General features: G+C 37.7%; 2 protein-coding genes and 1 pseudogene across 2 annotated transcripts; 1 reads left to right on the forward strand and 2 right to left on the reverse strand.

The window, feature by feature from the left end:
- Positions 1-685: 685 nt before the first annotated feature.
- LOC4350991 (uncharacterized) lies at positions 686-7,650 on the reverse strand. Its single transcript, XM_015761829.3, has 8 exons — positions 7,118-7,650; positions 3,928-4,650; positions 3,617-3,712; positions 3,455-3,538; positions 2,482-2,716; positions 2,246-2,406; positions 1,802-2,083; positions 686-1,283 (listed from the first exon to the last, which is right to left on the reverse strand). Exons 1-8 carry the CDS (start codon positions 7,580-7,582, stop codon positions 1,224-1,226), a joined length of 2,106 nt encoding a protein of 701 aa, XP_015617315.1. The 5' UTR covers positions 7,583-7,650; the 3' UTR covers positions 686-1,223.
- Positions 7,651-12,772: 5,122 nt separating this feature from the next.
- Positions 12,773-17,465, forward strand: LOC4350992 (uncharacterized). The gene is made up of 11 exons (XM_015759997.3): positions 12,773-12,892; positions 13,281-13,348; positions 14,299-14,380; positions 14,489-14,572; positions 15,345-15,384; positions 15,963-16,008; positions 16,163-16,221; positions 16,331-16,398; positions 16,604-16,714; positions 16,831-16,907; positions 17,073-17,465. The coding sequence occupies exons 1-11, from the start codon at positions 12,834-12,836 to the stop codon at positions 17,147-17,149; spliced, it is 771 nt and encodes a 256-aa protein (XP_015615483.1). The 5' UTR covers positions 12,773-12,833; the 3' UTR covers positions 17,150-17,465.
- Positions 17,466-17,820: 355 nt separating this feature from the next.
- On the reverse strand, positions 17,821-19,159 carry LOC136353990 (putative disease resistance protein RGA4; annotated as a pseudogene).
- Between the last annotated feature and the right edge of the window lie 3,922 nt (positions 19,160-23,081).

Genomic DNA, 23,081 nt, shown 5'->3' on the forward strand with positions numbered 1-23,081 from the left:
ATATATATATATGTATATATATATATATACACATACATACTTCTTCGTGTTATATTATAAGTCTTTTTAATTATTTTCCTAATCAAACTTCTTTACATTTAACTAAGTTTATAAAAAATATAGTAGTATTTTTAACACAAAACAAACATATCATCGAAATATATTCAATGCTGATTGCTAGAATAATAAAATATATTCTTAAAATGTTACTTATTTTTCATTAAACTTAGTCAAACTTAACAAAGTTTAATCTCTTTGTTAATCAGAAAAAGTCAAAGCGACTTATAACATACTCCCTTCATCCACAAAAATTACACATATTACTTTTGACACCAAGACCAAGGAGAAATTAAATTACCTTGGATGCTACAAAATCAAGAAGTAAATAAAAGCATGCAACCAATGAGTATTTAGATGACTTCTTGAGTTCTAATAAAACATTTAATTTATCTCTTCATTTAAGTCTTAAATGCATAAAAACTATAAATAGGAACAACTTATTTGGAAAAACTCAAATGTGAAATAGGTGAAACTTTTGTGGATGGAGGGAGTAAAATAGGAGTATGTATAATTAGGCTAAGGCTGAAAAATATAGGTACTACTATCAACTTTCAGAAACTAAATTTTGGTTACTTATAAGGCCACACGACGAGAGCAAGATTGTGATCAGGAATACCCAGAAGCATGTCAAGAGTAGTATCTTTATTGAGAAGCAAAAGCAAGCGGCAAAACCATTACACACTGCTTGCTGGGCACCGTCCCATGGCCGAACGTGAAAAACATAGCCCAAGAGAGTAGTACAATTTACAGCAGCAGTAGCATATCTCCCTCAATTATACACTCACCACTCATCGTCACAGCACAAGCACTAGGTTTTTGGTCATGCTAAGGAATGAAATTTCTCCAGAGCTAGCACCTAAAACCTTTTTCCGTTTCGGAGGAAATCAGCTCAGGTTTTCTGACGTGGCATGGTTACAACAAGGTTTCTTGCTTGTTTCTGCAAGAGAAACCAGTCATGGTCCTCATGGAGTTCACCAAATTTACAATGACAGGCTTGGAGGCGACGAGAAGATGTCGGTGAAGGCTTTTTTTTACTGGATGATCATTGTTCACAGTTCATGGCGCGGATTGCTGATGCGAAGAGATCAATCTTCCATCTTCTCTTTGCTCAAGCAGTGTTTGATTCTGCAAGCTTCAATGGCCCGAGGTGCAATGGCGGCTGCTCACATGAAACCATCGTCGGCATTGTCCAAGCAGTGTTCAAGCACCATGCGTACTCTAAGCTGCACAAGGGACACCTTGGGATGTTAGTTTAAGCACAAACCAAGGTTTGTAAGGTTCAAGAACATATGCCGACAAATGCTAACCAACTACCAGACATGTTTGTCATCTTGCATTATTTTTGTTTTATTGGTTTTAATCAACATCCTTATATATAAACCCATTTGAGGCCATCGAGTGCTTGTGTGCTTAGAATTTTGCAGGAGTAGATTTTAACTATTTGTTTTCCTATAGAGTATTTCAATATGTGTAAATTTGCTAATGTCAAATGCTTGTTCATAGCAAAGGTAAAATGACATTTTCTTTGCCCAATCAAGAATATACAATTTAGTGGGCAACATCAGGCTAGGCTAGATAAAGCTACGAACCGAGCAACAAAAGTACTCATGCATGCTAATGTGACAGGAGCAGCAAGGATGGGTGGACCATAAATATCTAACAGCAGCAATGAAGTAATCATGACGCTGATTGACAATCGTGTGTTTTTTCAAGCTCAATAAATAAAAGAACAAAGAGGTACCTTGCAATCCAAGCAGGGATCATTTATCATGCCTTTTACTTGTGAAATTACCCCAGCATTTTGGAGTCTGACAACTCGAACAGAAGAGGCCTCACATTTTGGATAAATCAAGTTCAGAACACACCACAAGGTTGCAACTCTCAATTGTTTGTCCTTGCTCAGCAGAAAGTTAACTATAAAAGATTGTTTGACACGATCTGCTCGACGAGGTACAAGAATATTCATCACAGCCTCCTTGTTTAATTCGCCCCCAGCTGCAACATTTGCAAGCACAAACATACCCTGAAGAGAGGTAACAGAAATGCCAATGATTAACTATGATAATAAATAGTATCCCGATAAAGAATGTGAAACTAAAATTACACGGTTTTGTCAGACAAGATGTTCCTTTTGCCCAATTTTAAATAAGGTAACTCAGTATAATGTAGTTTAGGAAATACTGACCTGTATGCATACTCCTGGGGCAGGTGCATTATTCAGTTGTCTTGAAATAGCATTTAAAATCATGCCATCTTCACCAATGACATAATTAAAAGAGTTCACATATCCATCAACAAGATTGTGCACCAGTGCCAAAGTTTGTTCCTGGACAAAATGTTCAGAATCTGCAAGAAATGTTGCATTAGCAGTGTGGCTGATTCAGCAATGACCTAATATCATAGCTGCACATTTAGACTTACCACATATGAGGCTTGAAAGAGTAGATAAAGTTAGTTCCTTGAGAATAAAGTCTTTATCCTTTGGATTCAAAAGGAACATAATATTCCTAAGAGCCCACACAGCTTTTAATCTCAATGTTGGATCCATAGACTTGGACAAATGAACAAGCTGGGAGACAGCCCCAGATTGAAGAAGAATCGATTTCCTGGGTGTTAAATTCACAGCAATATTGCAAATAGCACCAAGGGCAGCAACCTGTAATACCATTTTGTGAACACAGACATTTAGTAGATATTCTACAAAGTCCCAAGGGATTAAAGACCTAAAATAATGACGTTTCACAATCATAATATAGCTAATGTAGTGTCCCTTAAGTGGAAAGGTTGCTCAAATAAAATGAGTCCATGGTAGGTATGAACGACCAAAAGAGTTTCTCCTAAGTTAACATCTTACTTTTTAAGTCACTAATACAGTTGATTACTTAGTGATATGTAGGTTTACAATCTAACACGAAAACAGTTAGTACAACATGATGCTTTAGAAGAATTACAGTAGAGCCCATGATGGGCAGAAAGAAGGTAAAATTGCAGAGAAATCAGGAAAGGAGGAAGCTGCCATGCTTCCAAGATTTTCCTTTCAAAAACCCATTGACCAACCCTCTACAAAGAAGGAAGGCAATTCCAAGCAGTGTTTCAAAATTTGTTTTTTGAAAATTTCTTGGACATGGACAGATAGTCGCTTACTGGTCAAATCTGACCAAGTTAGAACTATAACTCGACTTGATTGAATTGCTCAAGACCTTTTTATTCCAAACAACATATACCACCAAGTACTTGCCAGATCATGTAAAAAAAGAAGCCCTAATCTATTAGAATCATGCGCTGTCCAGCAGGAGCTGGCCAGTTCCTTGTGGTTTCTGAAACCATGCTTTCAATTACAGATTCATTGCCCCTTAAAAATGATACTGAAGGTTGCTTCACAATTTTACATTACCTGAACTGACATAGACGAGTCATACAAAAGCTGGACTAGTGGGGCAATAAATGTATCACAGGATAATTTCCCAGCACTAAGTACCTGAAATTAAACATATCAACTCAAATCATGTAAGATGAACACATAACGCTGAATATACATAAGGAGTATGTGTCTTACCTTGGATGACCTAGAGATATTCTTAAGACATGAACATGCTGCAACACGGATATCAACAGAAGCATGCTTCAGTGCATCAAGGATTAAGGTAGATGCCTGTTACATAATTAATTTGTTAGTCACAAATGTTTGATCAACTGACAATCATAAAATCCACCTTTTTCATGCTACTACACGCCAGGAGCCCATGGAGTCAGTATATTTTCTTGTCACAAGTTGCTTAACAATAACAGTAGATGAACTCTACAAAATTTTACTCAAAGGGCAAAGAGCAGCAATGATCAATATACCATTCAAAGTCCTGCACGTACCTGAACTGACATAAGTTGAGATCTTGATTCTTCCAATTTTGAGCAAAGTTCAGCTAAAGCAAGCAATATGGTCACTGCACGCCTTGACTCCAACGAATTTGCTATAAGATGGTTGCTTAACTTCTGAACTGCGTTTGTTGAGAGTGCTTGCTTCTGCAGTTCCACACTGTCTTTGATCAAGGTTGTCAATGCCAATGGAGCATCATCTCCTACATGACCAGGTTCCTCGATGAGCTCAAGTAAGACCAGGATCAACTTGGTTTTAATTTGTCTGTCTTGAAAGTGACAGGGAGAAGCATGGCTAAGCGCAATCAAGCACAAACAAGCAAGTAGTCTTGTGCGTGGGCTCCGATCATGTATTAATGCAACTATTGAGCGCAAAGCTTTTCCATGGTCCAGCAGTGCAAATCTTGAAGCAACTTCCCAGTTATTTCTTATGATTGCAGTCAAAGAATCTAAGCAAGCATCCCGTAGATTCATGGAGCCTCCAAAATGGTTAACAAGTCTCTGCGGAACTCCAGCAGCACATAGTGCTAATTGTTCTGTAGTGCTATCACAAGAGTGAGATATAATATTGGCAGCAAGCTCTGTGACATTTTCATTCTCGCTGTTCAAAAGGGTAAGAAGAAATTCCATGTTTTTCTCATTATTGTTGACATCAAACTTTGGAGCTAGTTTCGATTGATAAATCATTCTCAGAGCACGTGCACTAGCATCAACAACCTGTAATCAGAATATAACCTCGGGTCAGATCATATTATTATTATTATTATTCATAGTATGCATTAATGGTTATAAACAATTCAATATAACATGAAAATAATCAGAATATCAGATAGCACCAAAACACCATGTTTCAATGAAGAGGGTGCTTGGATATGAACTCTTATGCATTCATGTATTGTTACAAGTTCAACTGTACAAACTAGATGCTTAAGATAGCATTTAGTTATTATAAATGTTTCCAAAACAGAATGTTAAAGCGAAGCCCAGAAGCTAGCTGGTTAATCCAAAGCAGCGAGTATCCCTGCTTTGAATAACTGTATATTGTGGCCTTTCCTGGTTATTTATGTCCTTAATATGAATGTGCAATCTTTTTTCAAATATCAATACTAGACAAGATAAGGAGCAAAATAACAACTGGCAAATCATTTTTTCAGATAAATTGGCATCCCACTATCACTGTTCTAAAAGGCCCCAGGCATCACCATACTGGTTAGCACCTAATATTTGTTTAGCCTGACTAGTCAGTGTAGGAACTAGACACCACCCTGCTGCATGTATATGCCTAACGCCTTTTAGAACAGTGCTATAGCAAATCTTGAAAGAATTAATGCCTGACAACTCGACAAGAGTGGTTAGGGAAGGATGTTAGAGATGGGACAATAGAGAGCTACCAAAGTAGCTTGACTTGTTTCATCTCTTTTTCTTGTTTCAACCCATCTACCATGTTTTGCCCCCTTTCTAATTGTCACTTCTGTAACACAAACAGCTGCCCTATGCCTCATCATCACTTCCTCCACCTTGAAGATGCAACAAAGGGAGAGACTGAAGGGAGGCGACAAGCAACATGGGGAAGGAGGCAGTGGGATGTGGGATGTGGTGGTAATAGTGGCTACCTTGTTTGGTCAGTAAGAATTGAATAGGGAGGGATGGAAGAGGTAGAGCTATAACTAGTAATTGGGGCATAAAGGCACAATGAGCATATGGTTTGAGGTATGCATGGCTGTATCTTCAAAATACTGGAGCTGATCTGGGAGTAGCTGACAACAATGTAAGTATACCTCCCCGAAGTTGTACATTGACTTGTCACCATATCCTTATGCAATATGTACTTCTATACCATGTACTTCTATACCAGTAAAGTTGCTAGGAGATATACCTGGGTAACCAAATTTTGAGCTACAACCTATGCAAGTTACGAGTTAAGTCCATGTGGATTGTGTTAGGATGATACAACTATCTTTTCTAGCTCATACAAAGAAGGCTTTAGTGATTCAGGATATTCGGTGTTATGGAAGAATCACAAGTTTGAATTGCCTCATGACTTTGTTTAGTGTTAAGATTTCTTCCTTAAAGTTTCCTTCAACTGTCAATTTCAAATCTCAAATAAAAAGGGCACCCACATCCTACCTGGCAATCAAGAACTTCCAGTTACACAGCAAACCAATAAGGATTTCAGCACAAAATTTCCCTACCAAGAAACCATTGCACAAAACATCACACTACTGCCAAACTCTTAGTTCAAGCATATAGTATGAGCTACAGTTTTACCATGACCCAGAGGAAGCTATTTAAACATCTTATTTCATGCTTACATCTGTAAAGCCAATTCAGTTATCAGTTCAGACAAATTCATCATGAAACTAACACGAAACAGACAACTTTCCAGCACATTCATCCCCACCACTACACCTAACCATTGACCCACTACCAAACTCTGCACATTTCAAGCATAAATTGAACAATACCTTCAGTACTTTAATCAAAAAAATTAAAATAAAATAGAGAGAAAAGGACATTAAAAAAGAAAAGGAAAAAGAAATGACAACCACCAGTACCTCTCATCTTAGCTAAACCGACAGATTAGCCTATAGTTCAGATCAAATAATTCCCCTCATTCCAAGCAAAACCCAAACCACCAATCATGATCCCCCTAGTACAAATTTCTTTCCAACCAATTCACAAAGCAACTATCGAATTACCACATTTATTTTCATATTCTTACTCACCTCTAAACCTTATTTACCAAACACATTGATGACACAGTAAAAAAAAATGCATTCATGGCAAATTGGACTAGTAAGCAAATACTCTTCACATCGCACCAGTAAATTTTTCTCACCCTAAATTACAATATCAGCAGTAAAGAAAAATCGTTAACCAATCTAATCACTAATTCTTCATAGTATCAATTCAGTTGCCATCCAACTTTTCCTGTTCCCAAATTGCAAACATAACCCAAATTCTACACCATATGATTCCCAAGAAATCAAGCAAGAACCAGTTGCTTGCTGTCTGCTTAGTTCCGAGCAAGTCTCCTCTACGCAACAGATCTTCTCCCAGACGAATAATTAATCCACAAAAAAGGAAAACAAATTTCTGCTAGGCGAGAACAAAAGATTTCACGCCCGATACAAATCGGAAATCCATAGAAGTGAGCAAGCAAGCGAAGCAAGAGACCGGCTACCTTCTCGTCGGGGTGGGCGAGGAGCCGCGTCAGGTGGGCCACGGCCCCGGCGGCGAGCACGGCCCGCACGCCGTCGTCGACGCCGCACGCGAAGCTCCCAACGGCGGCGGCGGCCTGCACGAGCGCGGCGGGGGAGGCCCCGGGCCCCGCGAGCGCCGCCACGACGGCGGGCACGGCGCCGAGGCGGAGGTACTGGAGCTTCTTGGTCCGGTTCCCGATGATCTGGTTCTTGATCTCCCGCAGCGTGCGCACCCGCTCGTGCTCCCCCTCCTCCTCCCCTCCTCCGCCGCCTCCGCCGCGGCCGCCGCCGCCGCCACCGACGGGTCGCCCCCCGGCGGCGGCGGCCAGCCTCGCCGTCAGCTCCTCCGGCCTCGTGCCCATGCAGTAGGACGCGGTCGGCGACGGCGGCGAGGCCGAGGCCGCCGCCTCCTCCGGCCGCGCACCGCCGCTCGCCGTGGCCGGCATCTGGTGGGGGAGGGTGGGCGAGAGGTGTTTGATTTATTTCTCCTCTTTTTTTTTTGTATTTTTCGAGCGATTTTTTCCTCTTTGGTTGGTATTTTTATAGAGGGAGAGATTGAGAAAGAAATTGGCTTGGGTTGGAAGCCCTAAGCCAATGGGATAACGCCACGTGGAGTAAATATTTCATTATTTTGTACTCCCTCCATTTTACGGTTTACGACGTTTTGACTTTGGACAAAATCAAATTACTCTAAATGTAATAGTATTTTTAACCTAAGATAAATATATTATAAAAATTTATTCAATTATATATTTAATGAAACTCTGCTAGTGTTGTAAATATTACTATTTTTTTCTACAAAATTAATCAAACTTAGAGTAGTTTGAATTTGACCAAAGTCAGAACGTCGTATAACCTGAAACGGAGGGAGTATCTCTTTACAAGGAATAATTAACGTTTTAAAAACTTTGGCTGGTAATGATTAACAAATTAGCATTAGTGTGAGCTAGTGTGTATGTGAAGTTGTTACAGGTGGTTAAATAATTTGGGCAGATTTAGGGCCAAATATTTTCCTCTTATAGATTATAAATTATTGTGGGCACGCTTTCGAAACTTGTAAACGGGATGTTTTTTTTATGAAAAAGATTTAAAAGTGATTAGAGTATTTTTAAAACAGCTTTTTAAGTTTGAAGTAGTTCATTCATCGTTTTGTAGCCCTCAGATGTCATCAGAAAATTAGAAAATCAAACTAGACCTTATTGCAGAGTTTTCTTTTTAAAGTGTTTTGTTTGTTAGAATTTTTCTCCAAAGGCGGCTGCAATTTGTACTCCTTTTTTGAGAAACAAATTGAGAGGTGTTGACGTATGCGAATTTTTATGTATTTTTCTACAGTATTTTTCTCAGTATTGACAGCTATATGCATGATTGGATGATGAGTCTCACATGTGGTTTTAAACTCTTAATCTTCATGCTCCCATTGTCTGTATCTGCAGTCACTGTCATCCTGACCCAAGCAAAAACAAACTAACCTAGAAAAATTATAGCACAACCCATTTTATTTGTGAATAAATAATCCTACATGACAGATTGCACTTGATAGTGACTGCAGAGAAGGGAATACTTCAAATACACATGGGTTTTTTTAAGCTACATGTAAATTTTCTTTACAAAATTTCTACAAACAACGATATCAGTCGTTTGATTTATTTAGATGGAAGTTATACCAAATCTAGATGAACTCACACATGCCTCGTCAGAGTTAGTAAGAATTCAGTAAAAAAAAAAACTTGTATTCATGTAAGGCTATGTTTAGTTCAAACTAAAATTGGAACGATGTGATAAAAAAGTTAGAAGTTTGTGTGTATACGAAAGTTTTGATGTGATGGAAAAGATAAAAGTTTAAAAAATTATTTTGGAACTAAACACGGCGTAAGTAATCCAAATTCTTGATTTCAAGGTACAGCTTCAGGTTTGATGACAACCATGAGCCTCCTATCTATCCATTTTGCCAAAAGCAAGATGTCGGCAGAGAAAGGGTCCCACATGGAGATGCACTGACGCTGAAAGCCTATTCTACTATGTGCCTTTTTCTATATTAGCCTTGCAATATCAACATTTTTTTTCATGGAAAGATCTTGCAAGAAATCCAGGCAACCATGTGTGTGACATGCTGGACTGTTTCTAGTAAACAATGATCATTTGATCCTGATTACTGGTCTGAAGAAAATGACAGTTGAAAAAAAAGGCCAAAATATCTTACTGCCCTGATTTATAGCGAAGGGAATCACAGACGGATAAAAGGTTAGTACGGTCAATTAACTATTAACTAGGTATCAGTAAACCTTGGTCATAAGGCAAAAGAAACTACTGCTATTAAATAGGGATCGAAAACTATTCCCATTATCTGAAAAGATGGCTTTAGAAAACCGATCCGTTTTCATGGAAACCGTTAGTTGGTTTTCATAATGTGTTGATAGAAAGTCGTCGTTTTTTTACTAGTTTTATTGGTTTTCGGTAAACCAGTAAGAACGGTTTTTATTTTCAAAACAAAAAAAATAAATCCTAGTGAGAACTGAACAAGCAACTTATAAAAGTTACTTCCCCTTGAACTATGCCTGAAGCTGACAGCTCGATCAACTCAAATCCTTTTATCTTTTTTAAAGGAAAATGGCAGGAGCTCTGCCTATCTCAAATCCAAAATTCAGGTGCAAGTCTGCAAGTACAGCGGTAATATCATTCATAATGGCTTCTTGGGTCACACTAACTCCAATTCATCACATTTTTGTTAACTGAGTTCACATTAAGGCCCAGTGTCCTCGGAAAAAAGACGGACAAATTATTTTTGCGTGCAGGTTGCAATTGAACAAACAACAAAGAACATATTTCTGAAAAGGCTGAACTTATGCGGGCAACAAAGTTAGGTCTGGTTTAGTTCCCAACTTTTTATTCAAACTTCCAACTCTTTCATCACATCGAAACTTTTCTACACACATAAACTTCTAACTTTTCCATCACATCGTTCCAATTTCAATTAAACTTCCAATTTTAACGAGAACTAAACACATCCTTAATGTAAGAAGCAAGTTTAACAAGAATCATCTGTCACCAATTCACCATCTCCATAGTCGAGACTCGACAAAGTAATCTCTGCAGGATGCAGAAAATCATTGGAAGAACAATAACAACAGAGGGAAATATATGACAGTGTTTCATAACAGAACAAGCAATGCGTATTTACTTTAGCTTAGCTCACCTTTTACCTTTCAACCTTTAAATTATGTGTTTGGCTTTCTATAAAAGCCAGGCCTGAAGGCCTCTGATCTAAAAAGTACCTTTAAATTATACAGAAATATATCATATCTCAATGTACGCAATCATTCACCAAAAGATGGTCACGAAGAAACTAGTCCAGGTGCATTGGATTGATCAACATTTGCCATATCATTCTTCAGCTTCTTTTGGATTTTCTCCCCAATTTCAGTTGCTCTTAAAATGTGCAATTTTTCTCAGGGCGTGTACTTTTTAAATGAATGAAAAAGAATGAATTTCTACTCTTGAATTTTCGCAAAAACTTTCTACATATGAATTTCTTAAAAAATGTTTTAAATCCATTTTTCAACTTTATAATAGTTAAAATTCATTTATTTCTACTCTTGAATAATAATCATAAAATTATTAATTTATTGAGCCCTTCAGCTATATGACTGTACATATGACCAAACATATGGATCAAAATTCACACATTCCATGGTACATCAATCATAGTATGAGCTTATACTAAAAAAGCTCTACAAAAAATGCCTCTTTATGGAAGCAATCAAGAGCCTCACCAGCCTTTGCTTGAGAGACAGGATGCCCAAAAATCCAGAATAATATGGATTCAATGTAAAGCTGTCTGGTAGATAACCATTAAATCATGGGATTCAATGTTGTTGTAGACATGTGCATAATACAGCTTCTGGTTCTAATCGTTCTTTCGCTTTCATGGGGAAAAGGCTGATGAACACATCACACGAATTGTAGCTACCTAAACCACACGATGTCAAACTGCCAATGATGCAAAAGAATGAAGGATATGTCCCAATTAATTTAGTGGCTGAGTGCTCCATGTAGCATACTAATTGTATACTCCCTCTGTACTCATAAATGAAGTCGTTTTGGACAGCGACACGGTCTCCAAAACACAATTTTGACTTCTTGTTTCTATAAATATATTTATTGAAAAGTGATATATATATACTTTTATGAAAGTATTTTTCAAGACAAATCTATTCATATAATTTTTACATTTTCAAACTCAATAACTCGAGAGTTATTCATGATTTATATTTTCAAGGTTTGACTTAAACATTGTCATAAACGATTTTCTTTACGAGTACGGAGAGAGGACATGATTTATGATTAAAGTCTGTTGAAATCAATCATTTGGAACATGCTATTATATGTTTTTTTTAACTTACTCAGACTTCTCTGTAATTTTTTTCTGGTTCCATCACTGACAATGATTTATTTGCTAGCCAGTAGGGTCCGGACACGTGTCATATTAACTGGATATGCTTATCTCGGAGCATGTTGAGCTGCTGACCAGGACAAATTCTTTCTAGTAAGCTTTGTCATCTTCTTTTTCTCCCATCTGAATGAAAGCGTTGTCGCTTTTGGGGCTTTCTGCATCATATAATGTTCACCTGCAGGTTTGCTGATCTGTAGGATTTCTCATTTTGTTTGTGTCTGCTTGACAAATGACAGCCAAAATTTATTAGTGATTACTCCTTTTGCCTCAAAAGAAATTAGTGATTGCTCTTTTTTTTCCTACAATGAAGTACATAATGTCTAAAATTTCAGCATCCATGTTGTTTTTGATAGGTCAGCATTCATGTGTTACCTAACGTGAAAAGGAAATCATGGACTGATAGTCCTTGCATGAAAGATGGCAGCATTCGTCTGTAAAACATATTCGGTTCAGAAATTCCATATGCCATATGTTAGCTTATGTCCAATTGTGAAATTTTATGCAATCATTGGGACACCATTAAATTTCATTACGACAAAACTTTGACCAACAATTATTCTATTATAACATATTTTTTGTGAAGCAAAATTGATGTGATTGGATTAATTTTCAAAAGTACTTTTATATGATTATACTTTTGTGTCCATAATATATTAGAGAAATGTAGGGACTAACATGGGATAAACAAAAATATTCGAAGGATTTTATACCTCTGAATGTATGGACGGAGAAAAAAAAAACTCTGTTTTTAGCCCCTTCTCGCTGCTTGGAGTCTGTTTTTAGCCGCCGTAGTTTCTCTATGCTTAAGTTTTTTTTTCTTATTTTGCTTTTTCTTCCTTCCCCTAGCATAAGCCAGTCTGGTTGATTGCGTGGTGTAACTAAAACTCTTTTTCTTCTAATATATTAACGTGCAATTTTTTTGCGCGTTCGCGAAAAAAAAACCCTACTATCTCAGTAGATTCATTACTCGAACCAGATTGTAAACTGTGAAATTCGGTTCGATATGAATGAATTCTGCAAAATTACATGAAAACCCATTCATCTATGGGCCTTCTGTTGCTCTCTTCAACAACTGTATGGGCCCAAGCCCAAAACTGCCCATGGGCTACAAACGAAGGCCCAATTTGGCCTATACGATCCACACCTGAAGCAACAAGAACCAGAGGAGACGACGGTGGCGGCGGCTGGGGAGAGAGAGGAGAGGAGAGGAGAGAGAGGGGAGGAGAGGTAGAGGAGGCGAGAGCTCGATGGCGTCGTCGCTGGGGAGGCTCAAATCCTCCATCTTTGACAAGGAGGAGAGGAAGATGTATTTGCTTTTCTGCCCAATCCCCGTCCCATCTCATTCTGTTCCTGCACCAAAGTTTCCCCCTTTCTTTCGGATTTGTGTGTGGCACGAATCGATTAGAAACCTTTGTTTTTTCTAGCTTCACATTTCTTGACGCTGATGCTGTCAAAGTGTGATTTTGAAGGGGTATTTCTGTGCTCCGTTATGTGTTGGGGGTCAGTGCGAATAGGGGAAGTGATGATGTCGATGAACCCTAACTTTGTTGGTTGCAATCTTTGCTTCGAGATAGGAGTTAAGTTAGGCTGATTTGCCACTCAAGGGCAATGGAATATTAGATAGATGCACTGCTTTTTGTTAGTTCGCTCGCTTTATTTTTCATCTGATGGATATGGATTGGTTGTGGATGCAGGCAATACCAATCGCACATTCGGGGGCTTAATGCGTATGATCGACACAAGAAGTTCATGAAGGATTATGGTATGATTCTTTGCTGGCTTCTTTTCCACCTCTTAAGCATTTCTTGATTGTTTTAAAATTTTATTGGGAGATCTAGGGCTACTTTCAGTTCAGATTTCATTGGAACAAAATATAATGATAGTGGAATGGTAATGTCATGATAATATATTACAGTTAATAGCACTGTTTTAGGAAAATGGCACATTTTAAAGTTTTGCTTCTGCCTTTCTTCACAATAGTCAGACAAATGGTGGTTAGCTTGCACTCCGATATTCTGGCACAACTCCCGTTATCCCAGTTCAATTTGATTTTTGATTCCTGATGCCAATGCATGGAACGGATGGATCAGAAAGTTGTCCTTTCACAGTGTAAAGGAAATTGAGACGCTGGCATATAACGAGTTAATTATTTGCTCTGTCTCAGTTTCCAAAAGCAACTGGATGACGAACAGTCCCCTCTACTGTAGAAAGAATTGGGGGCTACCTTCATCCATACATGGGCTATGCTTATTGATATATAACTTCCCACCTAGCTTTGGATGAAACTTATTCTGGGTATGCATCTTTTCCATATGGGAGTTGATGGTCTGATATGCCATACCAGTGACCCAATCTGTTGAACAATGCTGTCATTGACTAGCAGTTCATCTTCCAACTATACTATGAATATTATAGATCAGTTTAAAATCATTATAAAAGTCAAGTGACTTGGATTCTATTGCTTGTGTTAGTAAAGTACAAGGAAGCTTTTGTTTTAGATATGTAAGTGGAAACTACTATGATAAATGAAGAACCAGAATGTAGCCTCACCACAGCATCCTTTATCGTGGATGTATAAATAATTGTGGATTGGAGATCATGTTCATGTTTACAAAATTATTGTTTCATTGATTGGCTCTGGCATTTTATTGGTATCTCCCTCTTTTCTTGATATTATAAGTTCCCACTGAAAAAACAATGTGCTGTGAACAGTTCAGTTTTATGGCCATGACAAGAATGTGGATAATCGTGCACCCATCAAGACTGATAAAGATACACTGCGAGAAGGATATAGGTAAGAAACAAGTCCAATACCCTTTGTTATTTATTTATGGTGGAATGTGTGTCCATGCTTTATGAAATACTCCTAAATCCTTTTCTTTAATTATTTATCCATATAAAGGTTCATACTTTCTGAGGAAGACGATGTGGATTCTACTTGGGAGAAGAGGCTGGTCAAACGTTACTATGACAAGCTTTTTAAAGAGTATCCTTTTTGGTGGTGTGTTCCTTACATTCTTTTCATTAAGGGTACAGTGTATATTTCTTCAGAAATTTTCTGTAACATGTTCTGATTTGTGGAGCTGAGGTGATTTGGCAAGTTCATCCCATTTTATTCTGAGCAATACTGCAAATGTATTGAAGACTGAAGAGCTTGATATAATAGACTAATTGGGTATGAACTGTAGATATTATCTCACAAACTCATTAGCGTGTCTGAAAAGATAAGAGTTGCAGTATAAATTGTAAGATACTATGAGTGAAATTTTCTCATCAAAGAGGTAGACATAACGCATATGTATATGGTTATTCTCATAGGCATAACTCGTATTTACTGTTGTCCGCTGCATCAGTATATGTCTTTGAGAGAATATTGCAAGTTCGTTCCAAACAAATATAGTGCTTAACGGGTTATTTCCTAAGAGAAACTATTTACATGATATGCATAAAGTTTCTTGTATTTATGCCTTAAATAGTTGGGCCAATATTATCTGTCAGTCAGTCTCCTATAGAAACAGCATGTTTTGAAGTTCTGTAGTACCTATTTTAGAAGATGGGAACATGAAGGATGAGAGAGAACCAGGATTGCTATGTTTGATTTGAAGCACTTAAGTTCTGCTCCTATCTTTATAATCTATCTATATTAACCAAGAGATGTAGTCCTTGCACCTTGAACTTGTTTTGCTGGCTGTTTTACTGTTCTTGTAATGTTCTTGAAACTTAAATTTATTGTGCCTAGGATCCTTAATTTGATACAGATACTGCATTGCTGATATGTCCCAGTACAAAAGAGGCAAGGTATGGTGATACAATTCTATAGCAATAAGCCAATAGTTGTTACAGTATTTATTTGTGTCATTTACTGGATACAATGATCTCTTGAATGATATTCTTGCTGTTTTTTCTCCTCATTGCTATTAATGCAATAGAAAAGACGAAAAATGCTCCTAGTATGATTTATATCTGTAACATTGAGGATTTCAATTAAAAGAAAGAAAAGAATAATACGAATTGTTGATTTCGTATCCGTAATATTAAGTTTGCGTGAGCAGCATCGACAAAGTGATCATTCTTGTTTTTGGTCATGGAGTTGCATTATAGTATCAATTATTGTTGCACAGAGCAGCAAAATCACTAGCACAACCATACTTTTATATATGTTAATGTCTGACAGGCACACACTTGATAGTGGGGACGCTAAGAAATCCTATTTACTTGGTTCGTTACTGAATAATATCTAAGTATCCTTTAGAATTTAGAACAGCACTAACAAGGATATGCTGCTCATAGATATTAGAGGTTTTTTTTAATTGATAAAACCATCGGTTTTATTCTTGGAAGTTGAGTGCACATTCTAAGGATCTCATTTATTTCAGATTGGATTGAGATGGAGAACTGAAAAGGAGGTGATATCTGGAAAAGGTATTTCCCTTTATAATTCCATGTGTTTTCAGGTGCACTAAACTGTCGCAAAATGCTAAATGTAGTCTATACATTTTTTTTTTCAAATGTGTGCTCTGTTTTACTAATTTTCTTATTGGTAGATGTGATATTCATTACATGTTGTCTTTTGCAGGGCAGTTTCTCTGTGGCAACAGGATTTGTGATGAGAAAAATGGACTTGGTAGTTATGAGGTATGCTCTTGGTCCTTTCTATCTTGTCACTGATGCTACAATGCATAGATCCTTTTGTTCATTAAAGAACTCCTTTTCTGCTATAGATAACTCTCCCCCTTGTTTTCAGGTGAACTTTTCTTATATTGAAGCAGGGGAGCAGAAACAAGCACTAGTGAAACTGGTAGCTTGCCAGAGGTTAGTTAATCCACTACTTCATTTTGGGATTATGTAACCCAGTTGATCCACTATTTCTTTTCTTGTATTTATCTTGCTGATCTTGGTATTCATACATTTTGCATCCCAACTATTTTGCTCTGGCCCATCCTCTCTCTAGTCTTCTCTTGCCATTTTTGTTCAACCAAATATTCAATTGATTATTGATTGTTGTACATTATGAAAGATGTGCAGAAAAGCTTGCTTATAAGAGGCAAAAGGAGAAGGAAAGAGAGAAGGAAAAAGAGATTTCTCGTGAAAAGGAAATGGAGTTAAAAGAAAGGGACAAGAGGAAAAGGTACCTCTTTTCCCCAATAGTTCTTTTTCCTAACTTTCTTGGACATTTCTGTTCAAACCTTTTACCCCAGGATTTTTGTTACCTGACTTTCTTTTACATTTCTGTTGAAACTGTAGAGAACGTGAGGGAAGTGAAGAAACTGAAGATACATCGGAGGATGAATCAACTGAGAAATATAGTAGAAGAAAAAAAGGTAAAAATGATTGCATTATTACCTGGAACAGTGGATCTTTTTTCGTGTTTATGAAGTCAAACACTACCAGTATGTAGTAGTTTACTTTATTTTCGTCGGAATTTAAACTGTCAAAACTTTTGTATATTATTAACAAGAAAAATTATTCTATGCAAAATCCTGCAGATCGCAAACGATCATCAAGAAAATCGAGCAACAATGATGAAGGCTTCGAGGAGTTCCTTGAAGGCATGTTCCCTTGATCTGGCCTTTATGTCAAAATCATCATCAGAAGGGGAAGCGGCACCTGTTTAATCTTCCATGACATGTTAATACTGAACGTGATTAATTGTAACTTTGTATATGATGGTGTATTACTGCTAGTTGTTCCATTTCTAGCCTCTAGGTCTCTTGTGAGTTCTGAGATGTGAGAACTGCCAGGTGTTGTCTAACTAATGAATTTGTCACCACCTGCTCTTAATCTGTGATAGCTTGAAGCACCTTGAATGTTATTTATATGTGGATATTGTGTGTTATAAATATGCAAATATCAGAGTATTAACTAGTTTTTTTTTCTTATGCATGGTACCGCCCCTTTGTAAGATAATCCTGGCTTAACCAAATAATGTCAGAGGCATTTTGTTACACAGGTGACCAACCTATTGTGTTCAGGTTAATAATGTTGCTGATGCCTCACAATATAGCTGGGAATTTCAGAGGAGCAAATTGATAGTTTCTAAATTGCTACCTAAATCATTCTTATTCTCATGCATTTCTGAAGATACAGTAGCTTGAGAATTTCACAAGTTACACTTCACAAGCATTAAATTCATGAGTTCCCATTTACTATTCCTCTCTTCTAACCACATCCACAATGAGAAATCTAGTTCAATTTTAAAAATAATCTCCAGTTGCAGAAACAGATCAACAGGTTGATCATGAAATCTCTGCTTCTGATCACCAGTTCACCACTGTTTTTGTCTTGACCAATGTTTTAAGATCAGCGGTGGAAAATTGGCCTTCCCTTAAATCGCTGAACTAATGTAAAACTAATCTTCCATGACGACTATTCGTTTGCCCTCGTGCAGCTGTTTTTCACACAATAATAAGTCACAAGTGTTGAAAGAAACAACTTCATATCGTGCCAATTCAACTCAAGAGGATATGTATTAATAACTGAACATGAGTTCATTCACTTGAACATCAAAAAGAAATAGCAAGGATAACTAATTGTTTATTTAATCTATCAAAGCTAGTTCAATTGCTTTAAGAATAGCTCAATGAAAATCAGAAACATGGCTTTCCATGAACAGAGCACTGATGACATACCTGATGGTTCTTTAAAATTGGGGCAATATTCAACAATAATGTCGCTACATGTTAGGCCTTCAGGAATGGAGTGCAGAATTGGACAGCCAGACAAACACATTATCTGTAGAAAAGGTAGGTTCTCCAACCATTCTGGCAAAATCTCCAATTTGTTGCAGTTATCAATTTTCAAGCTGGCGAGAGAGGAAAGATGCTGCAAACCCTGTGGGAGGCATGACAATTCATGACAACCACATATCTCCAACTTCTTGAGGCGATCAAGAGCCTGTAGACCCTCACAGCCTGAAGAAGCATGCAACTCTTCACAGAAAGAAATTGAAAGATTTTCGAGGCTCTTCTCTACACCTCTCAGACCTTCCTTCGAGCTGTACAACATCTTATTATTCATCCACAAAATCAATTTTTCAATCGATGGAAACTCCATATGCAGTGCTCTCAATTTTGGGCACTGAATGATGACAAGTTCTGCAAGACGAGGAAACAGATTCATCCTAGATGACTGTTCCCAGACTTCAAGGCTAGTCATGAATGAGAGAATCAGCTTCTCCAATGAAGGAAATGTACCGTTCTGACCATAGAAATTATCGTCAATACAACTGATATTCTCAACTCGGCTTATCTCCACTTCCTCGCAAAAAAAAAAAAACTCGGCTTATCTCCACAATCTTCAGACATGGCAGTAGCCCAAGTGGAGGTAAAGCATTTTCACATGATCTCAGATTAACCAACCTTATCTCAACCAGAGATGTGAGATATGGCTCAGTGCTTGTTATCCAAGATGGAAATGCATGTCCTTCATACGCAACAATCTCCAAAGTTTTCAGGCACTGGTTAGGTTGGAGGGTTTCAAGTACTTCATGATCTATTCTACTGGCATTTCCAGCATCCATATTCCACCTCAACATCAATGTCTCGAGCTTTTCTTTCTCTTGAAGTTTTGCCATTCTTGCATCTTCAGTGTCTGAAACCTTTTCAAGGTTCACTAGTGATAGGCTGTGTTTAGTTCAGCGCAAAGTTTGAAAAATGACTAAAATTAGAGATGATGTGACTGAAAAGTTGTGTGTGTATGACACGTTGATGTGATGGAAAAGGACGGAAGTTTAGATCCAAACTTTGGATCTAAATACAGCCATAGTCTATTGAGGTCTAGCAGTGATTGAAGCTCTGACATTGCACTACTACCAATGTTGGGGACAAAGTAACCAAGCAATGTGTGAAGATGTGTAAGTTGGCCCATAGCATGAGGCATTGCTGTGAGTGAGTAGCAATTGAGAACATTTAGGTACTGAAGCTCCTTCATTTTACTCTTCTTTGTAGGCAACGTGACAAGATAGTGACATCCTTCAAGGTCTAGCTTATGTAATTGCACAAGCTTACATATGTTCTCATGCAGTTTCCGTATCTTTTAACCTAGGTGGGGATTTGGCATTTGTTGTTCTAGGTATATCTAATCTTGATTAGGTTGGTTTTTATGGGACGGTGGGAGTAGAAGATGAGGCCTGGAGTGTGGTACTTAATGTAAGTGGCGGTTGGGAACTCATTGTCTACGCACGGAAAATAGAACGGTCCATTATCACGTGATTAAGTAAGTTTTAGCTATTTTTTTTTCAAAAATGGATCACTATGATTTTTTTAAGAAACTTTCGTATAGAAACTTTTTACAAAAAATACACTGTTTAGCAGTTTGAAAAGCGTGCGCACGGAAAACGAGAGAGGAGAGTTGTGAACTCCCTCTTACGAACAGAGCCTTAATGTAGACTAGTAGAGATGGAAAAGACAGTAAGGGTGTGTTTAGTTCACGCTAAAATTGAAAGTTTGATTGAAATTGGAACGATATGATGGAAAAGTTGGAAGTTTGTGTGTGTAGGAAAGTTTTGATGTGATGGAAAAGTTAGAAGTTCGAAGAAAAAGTTTAGAACCAAACTCGGCCTAAGGTGTCAAATAAAAAAGAACGGAGCCTTAATGTGAACTAGTAGAGATGGAAAAGATAGTATGGCGTCAAATAACAAACAGAGAGAGCATTTAATGTAGACTAGTGGTACTCGTACCCTAGAGATCTAGGTTCCATTCTTTAGAGATCTAGGTTCCATTTTTTTCTAAGGGTGTGTTTAGTTCACGTCAAAATTGAAAGTTTTGTTGAAATTAGAACGATATAACGGAAAAGTTGGAAGTTTGTGTGTGTAGGAAAGTTTTGATGTGATGGAAAAGTTGGAAGTTTGAAGAAAAATTTGTAACTAAACTCGGCCTAATTAAGATACAAAATTTGCTTCAGTTTTCATTAGCACACATTTCAAACTGCTAAATAGTTTTTTTTTTCAAAAACTTTCTATGCAGGAGTTGCTTTAGAATATTAAATAAATCCATCTTTTATGTTTCAAATAATTAAAACTGAATTAACTATGTGCTATTACCTTTCTTGTTTTGTGTGTCTGCTCTTAATCTTAATCTTGAGTAGACTCAAACGCTGGTCTCTTATGAGTTCTAAGAAGTTGAGAATCGGCAATGCTATTTGCGTTGCACCATGGAATACTCCTTCCATTCTTTAATAAACAAATATATAATGGTTTTCTAGATTTGTTATACTAATTTAAATAACATATAATCCTAAATTTGTTTTTTTAAACGCATAGATCGTACGTTTCACGGATATAATTCTAATTTTTTTTAAACGCATAGATCGTACATTTCACGGGATGTCGCTATAGTATATCTGCAGGACTGCGAGGACCACGTCCTATTTTAGGAGAGAAACGCACACCAACCCAGATCTACGACATACTATAGTCGTGCGGCCAGCCGCACTACTGGAGCCCGGCAATGAGACAACGATTAGCTGGCAAAGCAAGTTGGCCAGTGGCAATGAGACAACGATTAGCTGGCAAAGCAAGTTGGCCAGTGGTTTCTTTTTTTAAAAAAAAAATAATTAAAGGTTAGTCGACAGAACTTGCTCCGTCCTAAGATAAATAAACATACACCGTGTTTAGTTCAAAAGTTTTTCCTTCAAATTTCTAACTTTTCCATTACATCAAAACTTTCCTACACATACAAACTTTCAACTTTTCCATCACATCGTTCAAATTTCAACTAAACTTCAAATTTTGGTGTGCACTAAATACAGCCATAGTACTGAATTTAGCATATTCTATCATTATGAATCTAGATGGATTTATTTATTTAGAGCAAATTTAATAGTAGAGCTCACTATAAGTTATAAATTTATTGTAGAGCTAACATATATGATATGCTACCTATAAGATTAACTCTATTTTTTCTCTGCTCTCTCTTTCCCTCACTATGCATTTTCGTAAAGAATGTGTACAGCTAGTTCCTCCATTTCATTGATCATTATATAACCAAAAATTGGATATTCTAAATTGATCATCATATGACCATGGTCTACTCATTTGACGTGCAACATTATTGTATCTATGCATGCAAATTTAGTATGCGCGCATGTATGCATATAGACATTTAGAAGTAGTTAAACCCTTGTTTCTTGTGCAAATGGGGAGTTAAAAGTATGCATGTTTCTTAATTCTTCCCCACCACATACTCATGTATTAAATAAAATACATGGCAGTTTAAGTTTTTTTTCTGCCTTGGTAAGAAAGCTTACTGTGTGTTTGGTTCCCGGTCAAGGTTGGATGGAATATGGCGGTCCATACTTTATTGGATATGGCAATCCGGTTTTTTTGTTTGGTGGAGTGAATATGGCGATCCAATTGGTTGTAAGGATGAATGTGGATTTGGTGATCCATTTTTTTTAGTTGGGGGAGTAGGATGGATGAGTGGTTGCAATCACCCTTTCATTAGTAGTGGTAAGTATACCCCCTTGAAATTCAATGAACCCAAAATAATACCAATCTACTAAAAAAATCTAAATAGAAACTAAAAATTAGAATGAAATAAAAGGAGGAAAGGAGAAAAACGGAAAAAAAAATAAAAAAAAATGTCCTCTTCGTCGGCCGCCCCTCGCCTCCTCTCTCACCGCCGCCGCCCTGCCTCCTCTCTCGCCGGCTGCTGTCCTGTCTCCTCTAGATTTGGTCATCCTCGTCGTCATCATCATTGTCTCCTACCCAACCGGTCGTCGGCACACCCCATCTCCTCCAGATCCAGTTGTCATCGTCCTGGTCATCGTCGTCATCGGCAGCGGCAACGACGCACCCTCTTCTAGCTGCCGCCGCCTCTGGCTCTCGGGCTCGCTGCCGCCTCTTGCCTTTGGGCTCGCCGCAGCTTCCTTCTTTCCACGCTGACCGCCGAGCTCGCATGGTGAGAGGGGTGACACGACCTACGATACTCACTCGCCCCGCTCGCCTGGGTACTTGGGTGGCTGCATCTGGGCAAATCGGCCGGATCCCTCCATCTGGCATCTGGGAGGAAAATTCCCCTCCGTGCCGTCCTATCCCACTCCCGCCCACCAACTAAACAACCACAAAAAATGGGCCGCCATGTCCTATCCACCCAAATACCTCCATCCGAACACACCCTTATATATGATGATCAATATGGAACGGAGGTAGTACATGAGAACCAACACTTCTCAATTTTTGTTATCTCTTTTCCATATAAATATATATATATTGTCTGTAACTTATACTCCTCCTATTCCAGTTTGATCATCAGCTAAGATTTTTGAGATCTTTCCAAAATGATCATCATTTAACAAATATATCTTTATTTATTTATATAAAGAGTAAATTAGCATCATTGAATGCGCTGCATACAACTAACCAAGATTAATTACTATTGGTGGTACAACTACATGCAATATTAAAAATTTAATGCAATCCATGGGATACATTACTAGTGTAGTATCTTAACCGATGTGAATTAATTACATAATGATTTAGTTGTTTTTGATCTCTG

Source organism: Oryza sativa, chromosome 11, assembly GCF_034140825.1.
Source record: "Oryza sativa Japonica Group chromosome 11, ASM3414082v1".
In the NCBI taxonomy this organism is placed as follows: domain Eukaryota; kingdom Viridiplantae; phylum Streptophyta; class Magnoliopsida; order Poales; family Poaceae; genus Oryza; species Oryza sativa.

Coding starts and splice junctions, on each gene's coding strand:
- LOC4350992 (XM_015759997.3), top strand. CDS start 12,834: ATGGCGTCGTCGCTGGGGAGGCTCAAATCCTCCATCTTTGACAAGGAG. Junction 16,009..16,162: donor GGAGGTGATATCTGGAAAAG/GTATTTCCCTTT, acceptor TGTCTTTTGCAG/GGCAGTTTCTCTGTGGCAAC. Junction 16,222..16,330: donor ATGGACTTGGTAGTTATGAG/GTATGCTCTTGG, acceptor CCTTGTTTTCAG/GTGAACTTTTCTTATATTGA.
- LOC4350991 (XM_015761829.3), bottom strand. CDS start 7,582: ATGCCGGCCACGGCGAGCGGCGGTGCGCGGCCGGAGGAGGCGGCGGCC. Junction 3,539..3,616: donor ATATCTCTAGGTCATCCAAG/GTAAGACACATA, acceptor GTTTAATTTCAG/GTACTTAGTGCTGGGAAATT. Junction 2,407..2,481: donor TCTTTCAAGCCTCATATGTG/GTAAGTCTAAAT, acceptor CATTTCTTGCAG/ATTCTGAACATTTTGTCCAG.